The sequence below is a fragment of the Schistocerca gregaria genome, chromosome 7, assembly GCF_023897955.1.
Source record: "Schistocerca gregaria isolate iqSchGreg1 chromosome 7, iqSchGreg1.2, whole genome shotgun sequence".
Classification (NCBI taxonomy): domain Eukaryota; kingdom Metazoa; phylum Arthropoda; class Insecta; order Orthoptera; family Acrididae; genus Schistocerca; species Schistocerca gregaria.
The window spans coordinates 450808848-450827707 of record NC_064926.1 but is presented as its reverse complement, the minus strand read 5'-3'; the positions used below and the strand labels follow the sequence as shown (position 1 = coordinate 450827707).

Genomic DNA, 18860 nt, shown 5'->3' with positions numbered 1-18860 from the left:
AAAATCAATCAAATTTTAAAAACAAACTCTTTACAACTGGTTTGTAGAATTCCACTGTGAGAAGCTCGATCAAAATTGGCTGCTGTTACAAACAACATTCTCAAGGCATTTGTCACAGCCATCAGACCGCCACAGAGTATAGTGTGAGTCATCACTACATATCACTGATTTCCTGTCATCCACTGTTCAGTGGATGACAGTAACTTTACACCACCTTAAGTGTCACTTAGCAATGGCTACAAAAATCTGTGGTTTATCAGGAGCTGCTTCACCACTGTAACCCATTCTTTTTAACTCCTTACAAACGTCAGTCATTGTGCTACCGGGACGGCTGGTAAATGGAATTCACTTGAAATCCCTTCACTTATTTCTGTAATACTCCACTTGTCTGTCAGTATATAAGGTCTGTCTGGTTTTGGTTTAGCTGTGGTTGTTCCTATGTGTTTCTACTTCACTATCACATTAGCAATGGGCAGAGGTGAACAGCTTTGAGAGGGTCGAAATCTCCCTGATGGACCTGTTATTCAGGTGACATGCACTTTCTAAGTCACTGGGCTCTCCTAACTGACCCAGACTGCTGTTACTGTGTCTCTACTGACAACACAGTACTTACTTCCTCCCTCCTCCCCCCCCCCCCCCCCCACCCTTATAATCGTTAAGTGCACATCTTGTGAGACCTAGTCATCAATGGAACTGAACAAATTCTGGCTCATTGAAGGAAATTAGACCGAGGAATTAAATGGGACAGTTACAATTTAATTTTGCAGCCCCACTGAAACAACCAAATCTGTAACCTGACCTTTCACAGGCATTGCTCATACTGACTTTTCTATCCAGGCACAGCTCGCAGCCCACCCTCACAACTTCACTTCTGCCAATATCTCTCCCCTCTGTTTGGCACCCAGTCTTAAATTGGCACAAAGTTTCAAAGCAGCACACACACTCCACTGTAGAGCGAAATATTCATTCTGGAAACTATCCCCTATGCAATGACTAAGCTATTTATTTACAACATTCTTTTTCCCAGCAGTTTTAATCTAATGAGGTACGCAGAGAGCTACACAAAGTTTGGAAAGTAGAACAGTGGTACTGGCAGAAATAAAGCTGCCATAACTCTGTATGTACTGCTTGGATATGTGCCACAGCACCAGGCTGCTGGCAGGGCAGCTGTGTGGCACAGCCACCAGAGGCCACCTGCTGTGGGCCATGACTTGTGCACATTGCACAGCATCTGCCACACCATCTACCAGAGCCCTCCTCTTTACAAGTGCAGTGCAGCAGGCACTTGCCCTCATATTGTGTTCATACTTATTGTCAGCAACCTCATGTATTAGTACCTGGGTAACTTCTACATTTGTGCCTATTTTATCAACTGTTGTAAACTTGTATGTGGAAGAAGAATGAAGTTTGTTTCATCGTGGCCATGCTGTTGTTCGTGCCATACAGTATGTCAACTGGCGATGAGTGTGGTGTCCACTTCTGCATGCACAGTCTATTTCCTTGTTCCTTTGATTCTTCTGTCCATGTAGAAGGCAGTGCTTCAATCTCTCTTCAAGCAGCTGTAGGCTTTTACAGTTGCTCTCATGAACTTATCCGCCATATTGATTATGCAGGCTTTCACACCATTAGCATAACCACGGCCTTCTCCCCCTTATCACAACGCATCTGAAGAGTGAGAGGCTTATAAGCAGCGACTATGACAACACTTCCTTCTTTTGGCGTCACTGATGCAAACATGTGTAATGCTTTTTTCCTTTCTTGGATTTCTCCTCGGATCTAACAGCTGTTGGGTCAGATAGCACTGGTCCAAGAACACGTGTCACTTTTGTTCAATGTGATGTGCAGGTTGTTGCTAAATCATCACCATAAATGCAAATGTGTCATCACAGCATGAGTAGAGCTCTGTTATTGTCATGAACAGCTCCACCAGTAGTACCATGCTTGGGTGGCTGAACTTCACAGCCTCAGTTCCATATGCCAGTTTGTTACAGATTTTCATCATGATTCCTTTGCTGAATCTATGGCCTGTGGTGATATCATTCAGATGGCTCCTAACAAGGGTGTATCAATGTGCAATACAGTGCAAGAATCCATCTTTGGCAGAAGTGTTAAATACTGCTCAATCTCATGCTGCTGGTGATCAGATTGAGGTTTGGTGTGGTACTGCAGCAGCTGCTTCTGTTCCTGGTTATCACACATTGGTCAATTCCTGGGGGTAGGATGATGTGGCAGCCATTTGCATGCCACACTGGACAGCAATGTGCCCAACAACAACAACTAGCACTGGGTGACTTGCAACAACTGTAGGAGAAAAGGACATGTAGTATCCATGTGTCATTCCCAGGCTCCTTCTACGGACATGGACATGGGTTTTAATTCTGCGTCTCCAGTGCTTACGAATCATAACAAACTGTTTTCCAGAGTGAGAGTGACGGACAAAGTGTTCAGCTTATAAGTGAACATGGGTGCAGCAGTAACTGTACCGAACTCATAAACTTATGTGCATCTTATATCTGCAGCTTCGTCTCATGTTACTTGGCATTTGGTGAGTTACAACAAGCAGCCTATTCCAATTTTGGGCTAATTTATGGCTGCCAGTGTGTATAAATCTGTGGTTCGTTCCTCGACTTTTTTGGTAGTGGATGATCTGGTACCAGAGGTTTGTTTGCTCTGGATGCTTTCAAGGCTTTTAGTTTTTCCATGTCATATACGATGCACCACATTTGCAACCAGGTCATTATCAGCAGTTACACTCTCTGAGTTCTAGTCTCTTTTCTCAGATAGGTTAGGTTATGCTATTAATTTTGCAGCACATATTACCCTGCGACCTATTGTGTGGCAGTATCTTTTTCCTATGCTTTGTGTGATCAAGTGAAATCACAATGTGATAGGCTGACATCATTGGGGGTCTTACAGCCTATTACAATGAGTGATTTTCTACCCCCCTCGTGATTGTTAAAACAATGACTGGTCTCTGAAGCAACTTGAAAGTTTCAGTTAATGCTCAATCTATCACTGACAACTACCCTTTGCCCTGTCTAGGCGAGTAATTGGCTAAACTCACCAATGGTCACTTTTTCTCCAAAACTGATTTACCTGAAGCCTATTTACAGGTTCCACTGGATAAGGATTTACCTGAAGCCTATTTACAGGTTCCACTGGATAAGGATTTACCTGAAGCCTATTTACAGGTTCCACTGGATAAGGACCAGCTCCACACAATTATCATGCCCCTCAGTTTGTACCAGTATCAGTCCCTTTTGTTTGGTGTGGCTAGCACCCTGGTAATTTTTCAGTACTTTTTTGGAACAACTGATGATGGTTCTGGGATGCACCAACTATCTCAATGACATCATCATGAAGGGTGCATCCACAGAATAGCATTTAATTAACTTGCACACATTTTCATGGTCTTATATACTGCTGGATTAAAATGCAACTTGGTCAAGTCACTCTCTTCCTGCCATTACTGTGTATTTGGCATTTGACATTCCTTGGTATGGGGTTAAGCATTTACACCAAGTTACTGCGGACACAGCTTACTGTTGCTGCACAAATGTCACAGAACTCCAAGCATTTTTCAGTAAAATTTTCTGTAACAATGTCAAACAACTCCAAGCATTTTTTGGTAAAATTATTACTCCCACTAATTTATTCTAGGTGCAGCCACATCGGCCCATCCTCACCCCAAATTGCTTCACAAGAAAGTTCCTTTTCAGAGGACTTATCAGCCCATCGGCCTATGTTTTGGCCTGGCATCAACACTGGCATTGTACATCTTGTCACGGCCTGCTCTCACTGTGCTACCCAACAGACAGAGCTGTTGGCAATGCTTTCTCTGTGTCCCAGACCACAATGCCCATTGGAATGCACCCACATTGATTTCATGGGGCCCTTCCTAAATTCTTCCTAGCTCTTGGTTACCAATGCTTTCTCTAAATTTACATATGTTATCAATCCATTGTCCTCCATCATCAGCTGGGGCTATGATTCAGGGGCTCTCCAAAACTTTTTCTATTAAAGGATTGCCTTATAAACTTGTGAGAGGTAATGGTCCACAGTTTTTGTCTCAAGCCTTCCGTAATTTTTTGCACCTACCAAAACATTCACCACATAACTTCTCCTCCATTGACCCCCCCCCCCCCCTCCCAAATCTAACAATGAGACAGTAAGTTTTGTCCATACATTCCATCTTCAAATGAAGAAGTACATTTAACACGGCTCTACAGACAAAGCTTCGACATGCTCCTTGAATTCCTACAGGTTTACACTGGTGGATGTTTGGGGTCTGGCCAAGGTGCTCAAAGGTCCAGCCATGTGCCTTCCAGCATATGGTCATACCTACCCTGCAACACCCATTGGTGCCACTGTCGTCATGGCTTGCTCCTGACTCCATGGTCCGGGTTTAGGGGTTTGTCTGCTGAACAGAGTGGATTCTAGCCATGGTCCACAACAACTGTAAAGGCTGCTGCTGCCTCATACAGTGCACACCACTGAAGGGCTGGTGGCACACTATCATGACCAGCAGCATCCTCGTGCCACAGTAAGGGCTACAGGTCCACAGTTGACCATGCCCTCAGCGTCTGTCCTGGGTCTGCAGGGCATCTCGGCTGTCCTCCTTGCTGATGTCAGCATCTCCTGATCTCTTCTGGGGTCCTGGGATCCACAGCAACTACCCCCCACTCCCACTGCATCCTGTGCCTGATGCTGGGCCTTCCCACGGTGGCTTCGCCATTGGGTTCGCAGGTGTCTTCAGACACTACAACACTGGTGTCTGCAGTGCCTCCAACAGAGTTGCAAACAACTTCAACAGCAGCACTATTCAACCTCTCTTACGGTACCTAATGGAGAAGCGACTGCTGTGCATGTCTACGCCCATGCTACTTCCACCCTACTCAATGGTTCCAGCCTGAAATTTCCTTCTGCTGCTGCCATCGCTGCGACATTTGCTGCAGAGACAGTGGGTGTTTCAGAAATCACTGCAACACTCACACTGGTGGTGAGCCCTTTTGCCAAGGGGGAGGGGTGCTATAAGTCTGTACATGACACATGGATACATGCTGAGACACTAGGCCACCAGCATGCCACCCTTCAAATATTCCACCAAAGGCATCTGCATGGGCCAGCCACCAGAGGTTGCCTGCAGTGGGCCATGCGACTTGTGCACATGGCACAGCAGCCGACATGCCATCTACCAGAGCCCTCCTTTTGATAAGTGCTGTACAGCAGGCAGTTGTCCTCATACTGTATTCATACTTAATGCCAACAACTGCTTGTATCAGTACCAGGATTGCTTCTATATGTGTGTGTATGCTCTCAATTGCTGTTTGCTTGTACATGGAAGAGAAATTAGCTTTGGTTCGTTGTTTCCACGCTGTTGTTTATGTCTCACAGTGAGGGTGGGTCAAGATTCACAGCTAAGGAATCTTAAGAGCACTGACAATGAAAGCTAAGTTCTGCATTCATTACTAATAAGACCATTATTATTAAATTTCGGCAACTGCTCTATTTGTTAATATGTAAATAACCAGCATGTAGGCAAAAACACTAAAATACACTCCTGGAAATGGAAAAAAGAACACATTGACACCGGTTTGTCAGACCCACCATACATGCTCCGGACACTGCGAGAGGGCTGTACAAGCAATGATCACACGCACGGCACAGCGGACACACCAGGAACCGCAGTGTTGGCCGTCGAATGGCGCTAGCTGCGCAGCATTTGTGCACCGCCGCCGTCAGTGTCAGCCAGTTTGCTGTGGCATACGGAGCTCCATCACAGTCTTTAACACTGGTAGCATGCCGCGACAGCGTGGACGTGAACCGTATGTGCAGTTGACGGACTTTGAGCGAGGGCGTACATTGGGCATGCGGGAGGCCGGGTGGACGTACCGCCGAATTGCTCAACACGTGGGGCGTGAGGTCTCCACAGTACATCGATGTTTTCGCCAGTGGTCGACGGAAGGTGCACGTGCCCGTCGACCTGGGACCGGACCGCAGCGACACACGGATGCACGCCAAGACCATAGGATCCTACGCAGTGCCATAGGGGACCACACCGCCGCTTCCCAGCAAATTAGGGACACTGTTGCTCCTGGGGTATCGGCGAGGACCATTCGCAACCGTCTCCATGAAGCTGGGCTACAGTCCCGCACACCGTTAGGCCGCCTTCCGCTCACGCCCCAACATCGTGCAGACCGCCTCCAGTGGTGTCGCGACAGGCGTGAATGGAGGGACGAATGGAGACGTGTCGTCTTCAGTGATGAGAGTCGCTTCTGCCTTGGTGACAATGATGGTCGTATGCGTGTTTGGCGCCGTGCAGGTGAGCGCCACAATCAGGACTGCATACGACCGAGGCACACAGAGCCAACACCCGGCATCATGGTGTGGGGAGCGATCTCCTACATTCCTAGACCGGCAAGGGAACTTGCTGTTCCAACAGGACAATGCACGTCCGCATGTATACCATGCCACCCAACGTGCTCTAGAAGGTGTAAGTCAACTACCCTGGCCAGCAAGATCTCCGGATCTGTCCCCCATTGAGCATGTTTGGGACTGGATGAAGCGTCGTCTCACGCGGTCTGCACGTCCAGCACGAACGCTGGTCCAACTGAGGCGCCAGGTGGAAATGGCATGGCAAGCCATTCCACAGGACTACATCCAGCATCTCTACGATCGTCTCCATGGAAGAATAGCAGCCTGCATTGCTGCGAAAGGTGGATATACACTGTACTAGTGCCAACATTGTGCATGCTCTGTTGCCTGTGTCTATGTGCCTGTGGTTCTGTTAGTGTGATCATGTGATGTATCTGACCCCAGGAATGTGTCAATAAAGTTTCCCCTTCCTGGGACAATGAATTCACCATGTTCTTATTTCAATTTCCAGGAGTGTATTATCAGAATGAGATTTTCACTCTGCAGCGGAGTGTGCACTGATATGAAACTTCCTGGCAGATTAAAACTGTGTGCCCGACCGAGACTCGAACTCGGGACCTTTGCCTTTCGCGGGCAAGTGCTCTACCATCTGAGCTACCGAAGCACGACTCACGCCCGGTACTCACAGCCTTACTTCTGCCAGTATCCGTCATGCTTCGGTAGCTCGGATGGTAGAGCACTTGCCCGCGAAAGGCAAAGGTCCCGAGTTCGAGTCTCGGTCGGGCACACAGTTTTAATCTGCCAGGAAGTTTCACTAAAATATTTTATTTACAGCCAGTAAACGGATGGACCAAACTACTGAGGTCATCGGTCCCTAGACTTGCACACTACTTGAACTAACTTATGCTAAGAACACACACACACCCATGCCCAAGAGAGGACTCGAACCTTCAGCAGGAGGAGCCACACAATCTGTGACACAGCACCAAAGACTGTGTGGCCAATCCACACGGCTTTAGTTCCAGCCAATCTGCAGCTCAACATGTCATCTTTATGGTGAGCAGGAATCTATCCTTTTCGTAACTGTAAACTTTTCTAAATTTACGAGATATTTAAGTTTACGAAGTCACACCAACTTAGTATCCTTGGTAGTAGTGCAAAACTTGCTAGGGTTTGATTTAATGATCAGCCTCTAATTTAAGATAGCTTGAGAGTGCATTTTCTACAAGCATTTTCTACACAGATTCACATAACACTGTATCTGTTTTTCAGTATTCCTTATATTAAGCAACTTATATGGGATTCTTCAACTCATAGTAACAAAAGATTAAAATTATTGTTAAAAATATAATGCATTTGAAATGTAAAATAGTTTACACAAATCTGTGAGAATTTCATGGATTGTATACTCACTAGCAATCAGGTATGGGTAGGCACTAGACAAGGTGTTAATAGCAAGATGCTTCACCGTGAGCTGTCAGAACGGCAGTAACACATCAAGGCATGGATTCTACAAGGATCTATACATCTTACAGTGCTAGCAACAGTTGTTTTTGTGTTTTTGGTGCATGATTTAGTGATCATATAAAGGGTATTGACAGTTTCCAAAAAAACACTTCATCAAGTTAACATGGTTGTGATCTAGGGGAGTCTCCATTGAGTTACCTGCATGCAACTGAAGAGGGGTGATGTGCAACAGTGTCATATTAAAACAGACCTTTTCATCAGGATACTCTCATGTCAGAAAAGGATGTAGACAGTCTGTAAAAGTCCACAAAGTGTTTACCTATCTAACGTCAGTGCAGATGGCCGGTGAGGGCTAATTAGAACCATGTGAATGCAGCCCAAGCCGCTAGCCTGGATGCAACCTTGTTGACAAGCAGCTTCAGGGGACATATGCCATACTTACAAGCTCATCAGTTCACTACAGTTGAAACTAGGATTTATCAAACAATGCTACATGCCACCATCATTCCCTGGTCCACCGACAAAGCTAACTGGCCCATGCCGGTCGTTGAGCTCTAAAATGTGGTGTCAGTAAAGAGAGGATTTTGGTGTCAGTTGCTTAAGTCTGTGGATGCATTTTTCTCTGTGCAGCCCTATAAATTTGAGCCCTGACACTCCACATTCAAATTGGCAGTGAGATGTAGACTGTTGATCACCCCTTGTGGCTCTATGACGATGACATGGCGGCCACTTGTCAAATATTTATACATGTACTGAGTGGCCAAGTTATGGGAGAGGTGTCCCATTTGAAGATGAGTTGTTTATGATGCCAAAATGTTGTGGCTTCTTGTAGCATGTTGCCCAAGTATAGACATGATAACTGTAGGAGTCTGCTACTGCGAGGTATGTAGTGAACATGGCAGCATGTCATGAATTGACTGACAATGAATGTACAGTGATAATTGCAGCAAGATGTGATGGTCAGAACAGTTTAAGATAACATGTGAATTCAAGTTCCAGTGATCATCAGTCTATAAGGTGTATTTTCAATATCGCAGAGACAGTGTTTGCTTATATATAAACTTTGCCGTCACTTAAAAACTACTTACACATTCTAAAAACTATTTAAATGTTCTTTGTATCGTAATCATGAAAGATGACTCTATAAATAAGAATTAAGTACTCCTGGAAATTTATGTTGTTACAAGGTATTGTCTGATGCATGCTGCTAACTGAATTCAAAGGACATTATATGCTAATAGATCTCTCTTTACCGACAGTCTTAAGTACTCATCAAAATTTAATTAATTAATTTTTCTGTGAAATTTTCAGTTATCATGTAGATCAAACATTTAATTTTTGCCATCAAATTGAACATCATAGTGTTATCGTCTGACACGGGGATGTGTGTTGCTGAATTACTCAAACATGCTGAATTACTCAGACATTCGTATTTATCACTCTCTAGTTATTCTATACAAGGAAGACAACAATGTTGATATTAAAAGTTGGTAACTATTGTTGTAGTTCAGATTTTGCTAAGGTATACAATTATCTCCAGTTTCCTCATAACCTCTGCACTTGGTGTGGCCCTCATCCACAGACATGCACTTTGCTTGATTAATTTATGTTCAACATTACTATACATGCATTTTCACCATTCACAAACATTTCTTAGTAACAAGGATTCATGTGTTACATAAATGACTCCTACAGTATTCAAACCAGTACACCTGCATGAATGGAAAAATACAATTAACATCAGTTTCTAACCTGTTGTAACTGTTCCCAACAGTTATGCTCTCTTGCTATCTTCTCCACAACACTAGGACAATGCAGCAAACTAAGAACCTTTCTTAGCCACTGAGCCAGGCGTAAACCAGCCCAAAGTGTTTTACCCATAGCTTGTTCAAGTAGTATCATACCTAATGACCAAACATCCACTTTTGGTCCTGACTGTGCACCAAGCAACACTTCTGGAGCCATGTATTTTGGATGGCTGGAATGATAATTCAAATTATTTCCAGTGTTAGTGGCACAATGAAGTGAAAGATTCTACAATAGATATGTTATTCACTAAACAGCGACTGGCTCAAAAAAAAAAACAACACACATTTCTTACAGAATTTCTATTCTGATTTCTTATTTTAAATTCCAGTCACTTTTATGAGACTAATCTATTTTTAAAATAAATTACTGTTGTACAATACCTTCTGAATGTCAAACAATAAAAAAGGATTCTTATAAATGAATTAAGCCAGAGATGTGGAAGTAAAACAAATGGCTTCACACTTCAAGCAAATTTTGAGAAGCTCATGAAGGTAATGCACCACTTCGAAGATCTCCCTGCATCTTCGAAAATGTATATTGTCACCTCTTGCACCAATCATGGCATCCAACCTTTCATGTATGTTTCTTATTAATGCTACAATATCCTCTAGATGAATCTCCTCATTATTCCAGGAGGGTCTCCCAAAGGTCCAGTAGGGCCTCTAAATACTACTGATGTGCCCTTAGCTCCACCTGTTTCCATACATGATCATAAGGACATAGTACAAATCTCCACTTCACCCAATAACTCTTGCACAATTCGAGATTACAGAAATGTCCAATTCCATCCGTATGCTTTGACCCATGACATCATCAATATGGCAGAAACGGCTATTCTAAGCGTCTCCAATACGGTGCCCATGATGTCACTACATACACACAGCAATATATATATATATATCATCTCGCTCCAAAAATACAATCAAACTAACGAGACAACTGCGGGAAATTGGGGGTTTAGGGAGGGGACAAGCTAAACATAACGGTAAAAAAACACACCATGATCCCAAAACACACAACAAAATAACTACAAAATCTACAGGAATCTGACACTTCCCTTGACGTATACAGGGTATTACAAAAAGGTACGGCCAAACTTTCAGAGAACATTCCTCACACACAAATAAAGAAAAGATGTTATGTGGAGATGTGTACAGAAACGCTTAATTTCCATGTTAGAGCTCATTTTAATTTCGTCAGTATGTACTGAACTTCCTCGATTCACCGCCAGTTGGCCCAATTGAAGGAATGTAATGTTGACTTCTATGCTTGTGTTGACATGCGGCTCATTGCTCTACAGTACTAGCATCAAGCACATCAGTGCGTAGCATCAAAAGGTTAGTGTTCATCACGAATGTGGTTTTGCAGTCAGTGCAATGTTTACAAATGCGGAGTTGGCAGATGCCCATTTGATGTATGGATTAGCACAGGGCAATAGCCGTAGCACGGTATGTTTGTATCGAGACAGATTTCCAGAATGAAGGTGTCCCGACAGGAAGACGTTCGAAGCAATTGATCAGCATCTTAGGGAACATGGAATATTCCAGCCTATGACTCGCAACTGGGGAAGACCTAGAACGACGAGGACAGCTGCAATGGATGAGGCAGTTCTTCGTGCAGTTGACGATAACCCTACTGTCAGCATCAGAAGTTGCTGCTGTACAAGGTAACGTTGACTACGTCACTGATTGGAGAGTGCTATGGGAGAACCAGTTGTTTCCTTACCATGCACAGCATGCACAGGCACTATCAGCAGCTGACTGGCCTCCACAGGTACACTTCTGCGAATGGTTCATCCAACAATGTGTCAATCCTCATTTCAGTGCAAATGTTCTCTTTACGGGTGAGGCTTCATACCAATGTGATCAAATTGTAAATTTTCACAATCAACATGTGTGGGCTGACGACAATCCACACGCAATTGTGCAATCACGTCATCAACACAGATTTTCTCTGAACGTTTGGGCACGCATTGTTGGTGATGTCGTGATTGGGCCCCATGTTCTTCCACCTACGCTAAATGGAGCACATTATCATGATTTCATACGGGATACTCTACCTGTGCTGCTAGAACATGTGCCTTTACAAGTACGACACAACATGTGGTTCATGCACAATGGAGCTCCTGCACATTTCAGTCGAAGTGTTCATACGCTTCTCAACAATAGATTCGGTGACCGATGGATTGGTAGAGGCGGACCAATTCCATGGCCTCCATGCCCTCCTAACCTCAACCCTCTTGACTTTCATTTATGAGGGCATTTGAAAGCTCTTGTCTACATAACCCTGGTACCAAATGTAGAGACTCTTTGTACTCGTACTGTGGACGGCTGTGATACAATACGCCATTCTCCAGGGCTGCATCAGTGCATCAGGGATTCCATGCGACAGAGAGTGGATACATGTATCCTCACTAACGGAGGACATTTTGAACACTTCCTGTAACAAAGTGTTTGAAGTCATGCTGGTAAGTTCTGTTGCTGTGTGTTTCCATTCCATGATTAATGTGATTTGAAGAGAAGTAATAAAATGAGCTCTAACATGGAAAGTAAGCGTTTCCAGACACATGTCCACATAACATATTTTCTTTTGTTGTGTGTGAGGAATGTTTCCTGAAAGTTTCGCCGTACCTTTTTATAACACCCTGTATAGGCCAACCACAGCTGACAATATCAAAACACCAATGCAAGCAGCAAAACCTACGGAAATTGGAATCAGGCATTTCCCTTGACCACAGCTGATGATACCAAAACACCAATGCCTTCATATAAAACTACTAAAATTGTAATCGGTCATTTCCCTTGACCTGTATAGGTCAACCATAACAATCGATAAAAAAAAACCAACACCTAAAACCATGAAAAACAGTGCACACACACACACACACACACACACACACACACACACACACACACACACACACACACAGAGTGTGCCATCAAACACGACAAGACAACATCTACAAACACAGCCAACTCAAACTGCGTGCCTTAATGATATCACACACCACAACACCCTTATGTCATGGGTCAAAGCAGACGGGTAGAATTGGATTCTTCCATTGACCGCACAATTCTTGCAACACATGAGCATATATTATTGTAAATCCATCAATAAATGGAGTGAAATATTTCCTCCACATACTGATGTGCTTTAAGGTGCCCATCCTCCATGAAGATCAAATATGTCCCTGCAGTCATACTGATTCCTGCTCACACCATCAGAGAATCACCCTGAAAAGGTATCCTCAGTGAAAATATGCAAGGGGAAAACTTTTTCCCAGTCCTTCTCCAGACCATTTCTGTACTACCATCAAGTGATCATTGGCTAAATCACAATGCATTGGTGAGCAACATTTGCTCCCACTGTTGTGCTTTCCAGCCACGATATTCCCTGGTGAAACACAGTCAAGCTGCATAACACTTTATGGTGGATTCTTGACATGTAGCATGTCATCTGGATTGAAGATGGCTTCTTGTTGTTTTCTATGGATAGTTCTCCCACAGGTGAATCCCTCAAACTTGATAGAACAGATTTCATGTTTCAACAGAAGTGGTGTGATGGCTGCAGAGAAACTGAAGTTGTAAGAAATGACCATCTCATGCCGATACTGCTTGTTTTAGTTCCGACAGTGATTTCCTTGCATAGCTTCCAGTTTCCCTGTACTCTTACAGTTCTGGAAATTGTGGAAGGTGTAGTTCTCAACACATTTCCACCATAACACATGCTGCAACCAACTTCCACTAAAGCAACAGCACATGTAGTTTATTCAGGGCTTAAGAGAATACTCACTCCAGAAATCTGATTCTAATACTCATGAAAGATCCTAAAGACACACGACTGAAAGAGAAACCTTACAAGGTGGAACAATAAATGCTGTAAGAGTCAGAAGCATTGCCTCATATTCAGTAAATCTGTTTTTAAGGTTTTGTGGGAAAAACAATTGAGGCTGGTGCAATAAACATAACATACCACACATAAAAATATGGAACAAAGCACTTCACTTTGACTGAATAGATAATTAGACATTATTTATTATGTGGTGCATTTTTCATGCCATTCTGTGTATTAGTAACCCAATTACAAAGTGAGTTTAGTTGCTTTCTGAATCAATATTTCAACCTTTTAGCTTACTGTCACACACAACATGGTTACCTAATTGTATCTGCAGTTAAATATACATAATGTTCAACAGAACACAATTACTACTTGATTTTACATATGAAGAGCAACATTCAGTAAAATACAGTATTTTATGAATGTCAGTTCACACTTGCAGTCTCCATCAAGTATCTGAATGTTCACATAACATACTGCACACACAGATAATGAGACATCCACCACAGTATTCATGGATATAGCTTCTTGACTGCTCATCTTCACGTATGATCAGTATGATGCTCTTGGCATAGTGCATCTTGCATATAGCCCTCTTCACTATCTGCATATAGCCCTCTTCACTATCTGAACTACCTTAATCCCTTCTCTGCTAAACAACACTCAAAATTTTCAAAATTTATTTTTGCCTGCTGCTTTTTTCATTTTTGAGTCCCTGCTTGACCACAGTTTCTGACAGGTACCACAATAGACCAATGTTAATTCTACTTAGCACACTAATAGTCAACTACTAATGTATGTCTGCTCAATTTGATCAAGCAAGGTGGCACAGTAGTTAGCACAGTTGTCTTGTATGTCGGAGAACAACAGATCAAATCTCTGTCCGTCATCCACATTTAGGTTTTGTGCGAGTTCGCTAAATTGCTCCAGTAAATGCCAAGATGATTTCTTTAAGAAAGGCATGGCCAATTTTCTGTTTGTCCTTTCATACTCCAAGTATATGTGCTGTTTAGCAAAACCACAGTCAACAGGTGTTCAACTCTACCCTTCCTTTCTTGTTTTGCTCATTTTGCATTACAGCAATTCTGCAAGTGAGCAAAACTTGCTCTCGAGGAGTTATAACAACATTCTCAGCACCATCTTATCCCACTCTCACTTGAGCATACAACTAACCACCAAAGAATTCGTTACCCCCACTTAACCTCTCATAGCTCTAAAAACTTGCATAACTAATCCACTTCACATCATGAAATAGTTACAACCTAGTTCTCATCGCATTAATCACAGTATTCCCAAGCATCATCCCCAGAATCCTAACCTGGTTGTAAACCTGTACTCTCATAATATTGTATATGATAGTCACAGTCCTTTTGTAAGGTCTCACTTTCAGTCCATATCGAGGCTTATCTTATTGGACATGTCGAACACCTGCTTTCTTTTAAGCAACCGTTCTTTGGAAACATTTCTTCACCAATAATTCAACTGACCACAGCTATGTAGAAGCAGACAGTGAATCTTCTTTTATTCTGCTCCAACTTCCCTCCAATCTACAGCTGCTTCAGTGCCTACGCCATTTGGATCCTCCACATTAGAATTTAATCCTAAAAACTGCAGATGGGAACTCAATTTTCAGAGCACAGCCTCCATTCCCACAATCTATCTGGTTTAATCTGCCTGATGTTATATCTCAACACATGCTGCAATATGAAAATAATTTTAGCATGATAACAAAAAACTGTGATTGGTAGCAGCCTCTATAAAACACACACAAAACCTGCTGATAAAAAATAATCTCAGAGTTCTTTTACAAACTCATGGAATCTCTATATGACAGTTACCCAAGAAAATACCACTGTTTGGCATAAAATAGCCACACAATTGTTGTTCTACACAACATATGACTCAAATTTCTATTACACTACTTACCCTATGGGAAATGAAACATCAGTTCCTTCTCCAGTCATGTAATAAAGTCCATAATTGAAGAGCTTCACATCTCCCTTATCATCAACTAATATGTTTTCTGGACAAAGACTTCGATGGACAATTCGTAAAGTATTCAGGTGATTTAAAGCATCAACTATTTGCATAGTAAATTTCTGTAATGCATTGAGCGGGAGAAACTGTCCACTTAAAGGTTTGGGATGATACTGACACACCACCATCGTCCTCTCTGTCAACAAGTATTGATTAATGCCAGTGTTAGAAAAACAGAATTGTAACTATACAAAGAATTTCTTAGAAACATGATTTAATGTTGCAGCAATTTTACTTTAATCATATATTAAACATTATTCTTTGACATATAAGATTAATTATAATTTGTTGATATATGCATAGCCCACTTGCAAATAAAGTTAACATTACAGTAAGTGAATAGCTCTCACTAACTGAAACATGAATAACTTTTAGTAACCAAAGTACCTAACCTTATAAACATTATCTTTCAGTAAACAAATGTATATACAAATAATCTTAACTAAAATATCAGTATATTTTTCACTGTTGTATTACAGTTTCAATGAGACATGATACAGCTCACTTTCGGCAATGCGGCAGTGTTTAGGCTACTATTACAACATAACTATTGTAAAAGAACAGGTAATGTAAAATCTTCAGGTTGATTTGGAAGTTGCATTGAAATAATTAGAACATAAAAGTGTTCTAATTGCAACTACTGTGTTGGTGCAAGATCATGTATCAGCATTAACATCATATCTAAAGTATTGTGGTAAGGTTCACTGGGTGTCTGAAGACTGAATCTTCCACTCCCTATCAAAGTGAGCAACTGTTCTGAAACTCCCTGACAATGTAATGGACTGTGCTTGGTGAGACCATTGCCTGAATAGGCAATCACTTTACCCAACAAGCAATCCCAATAGACCAGCTAAAAGTACAACATGTGATTGCACCTTCATGTAATAACAGAGCTTCTAAGATTAGCCAACATCATGAATCCCTTAAGACAGAGATTCTACTCTGAAATCACATTAAGCTCCACTAAACTTACTTTAAATATCAATGATAGATTTTTACCAATAAAAAATTAGAAATATATTAGACTACCTGATTATCTTGTAATAAGCAGTGTCCCCATGCAAATATTAAGCAAGCATTAGCAGATAAATGGTATGAAAAACCATTAGACTCTTTCAAAGAGAGAGCTATTTAGCTAACTTTAACCTACTTTAGTCCTACTTAATTCTATGACAAAATATATTGGCACAGGTTAGTGAAATTAGTGCTAATGAACATGAATGACAGTTAACCTGCAATAGCAATAGTTTCTGACAAGCACTTATCCTTGTTAACTTACACTTTAATTCAAAACTTTGAAAGGTCCTTCTTTGTAATGAAATCTAAAGAGCATTAAATATGAACTGCTAAATGAATCTGTTCACAGCATTTATCATGTTGAAAGTAATGTGGAGTCTTTCATCCCAGACCCAATTAATAAACAGCAACAAGTCAATATAATTATCTAATTCAATCTACTGTCCCTTGTTCTTTAAGGGTGGCTTGACATAGTTTTCTAAGCTAATCAATCCTGCACAAGTCTCTCTAACTCTGCATAAATACTGCAACCTACATCTATTTGAGCCTCCTCACTGTATTCAAGTGTAAGTCTCCCTCAACAATTTTCACCCTCCCTCCCCCCCCCCCCCCCCCCCCCCCATATTCCCTTCATTACCAAACTGAATTTCCTTGATACTTCAGTGTGTGGCTTCTTTTAAACAGGTTGCACCATACATTTCTTTTTTCCACAATTTAATTCAGTACCTTCTTGTTAGTTACTACTCATCTAATATTCAGCACTCTTCTGTATTACTGCATTTCAAAAGCTTCTATTCTTTTCCAGTCTAGTGGTTACCTCCCTAAATTCGCTTCCACATAAGACTACATTCCACCAATACCTTCATAAAGGACTTCTTCATACTAAAATTAAATTTGAATTAAACAAAGTTCTTCAGAATGCTTTTCTAACTACTGACATTCTGTGTTTTACATCCTCCTACTTCATGCACCACCAGTTATTTTGCTCCCCAAACAGAAAAACTCTCATCCTACTTTTGGTATCTCATTTTCTAATCCAAGCCCCTCAGCGCCACCTGATTAACATTGACTGCACTCGCTTGCCCATGATTTACTTTAGTTCATACTTATAAACTCTTTTCAAGACCCTACCCATTCCATTACACTTCCCAGTCCTTTCCCATCTCTCACTGAATTATGTTACTGACGAGCCTAAAAGATTTTATTTCTCCTCTCTGAACCATAATTCACTTTCTAAATTTCTCCTTGGTAAGCTTCACAGTTTGCTTAATCTTCAAACTGAATAAAACTGATAACAGTCTACAATCCTGTCTTCCTGTCTTCTCTACCACTGTTTCCCTTTCATGTCCTTTTACTCTCATAATTGCAGTCTTGTTTCTGTTCAAGTTGCACATGATCTTTTGCTCCCTGTATTTTATACCTGCAAACTTCAAAATCTGAAAGAGTGTAGCCTATTCCAAACAATTTTTTCAAAAGCTTTTCTAATTCTACACATGATATAAATGTGTCTTTGTGCTCTATCTCTCTCTTTTAATGCATCTTTAAGGTCATTCATAAGGTGAGTATTCTCTTACATGTTCCTACATTTTCCCAGAAGCCACACACATTCCCCCAGAGATCAATCTCTACCATTTTTTTTCCATTCTTCAGTGAATAATTTGTTTAAGAATTTTGCATCCATGACTTATTACCTGATCTTTCAATAATATTCATACCTGTCAGCACCTGCTTCAAAAGCAGTTTCATTACAAACAACATATAGAAGAAAATACCTTTAGTTGTTTCATTTATCTGTACTGATTTGAGAAAATAGCATTTTAACAAAAAATTAAAAATTTATAGTGCTGTTGCCCTTTGCGTTGACCACATTTATTTTAACAATATTATGAGAAGAACAGTTGCCATTCACCATATAGCAGAGATGTTGAGTCACAGACAAGCACACGAAATGACTATCAAGTAAGGCTTTTGCCAAACAGGCCTTCATCAGAATTAGAAACACCCCCCCCCCCCCCCCACACACACACACACAGTGACTCAGCATCTCTGCTACATGGTGAATAGCAACCATTCTTTTCAAACAGTGGAAAATCCAGGGTGTAATGTAACTATGTTGTAAAAGGAAAGTTGCTACTCACGATATAGGGGAGATGCTGGGTCGCAGATAGATTATTGTTGATGAAGGCCTTAATAGCCGAAAGCTTTATGTGTGAGAGTCTTTTTCTGTTGTCTGTCTGTGACTCAGTTACCCTTTTCATAATACTGTCACTATTGCACCCTGTATTTTCAACTGTTTGATTTTTCTGCACTTATTTTAG

General features: G+C 41.7%; 1 protein-coding gene across 3 annotated transcripts in view; it reads right to left on the bottom strand.

Moving 5' to 3' along the window:
- Positions 1-18860, bottom strand: part of LOC126281643 (TBC domain-containing protein kinase-like protein) — a 65718-nt gene that overhangs the window by 36158 nt on the left and 10700 nt on the right. For all 3 annotated transcript variants that reach the window (XM_049980775.1, XM_049980774.1, XM_049980776.1), the window contains 2 exons: positions 15415-15661; positions 9595-9820 (listed from right to left, as the gene is read on the bottom strand). In XM_049980775.1, the coding sequence (XP_049836732.1) occupies positions 9595-9820; positions 15415-15661 (473 nt within the window). The remainder of the gene's footprint in view (positions 1-9594; positions 9821-15414; positions 15662-18860) is intronic.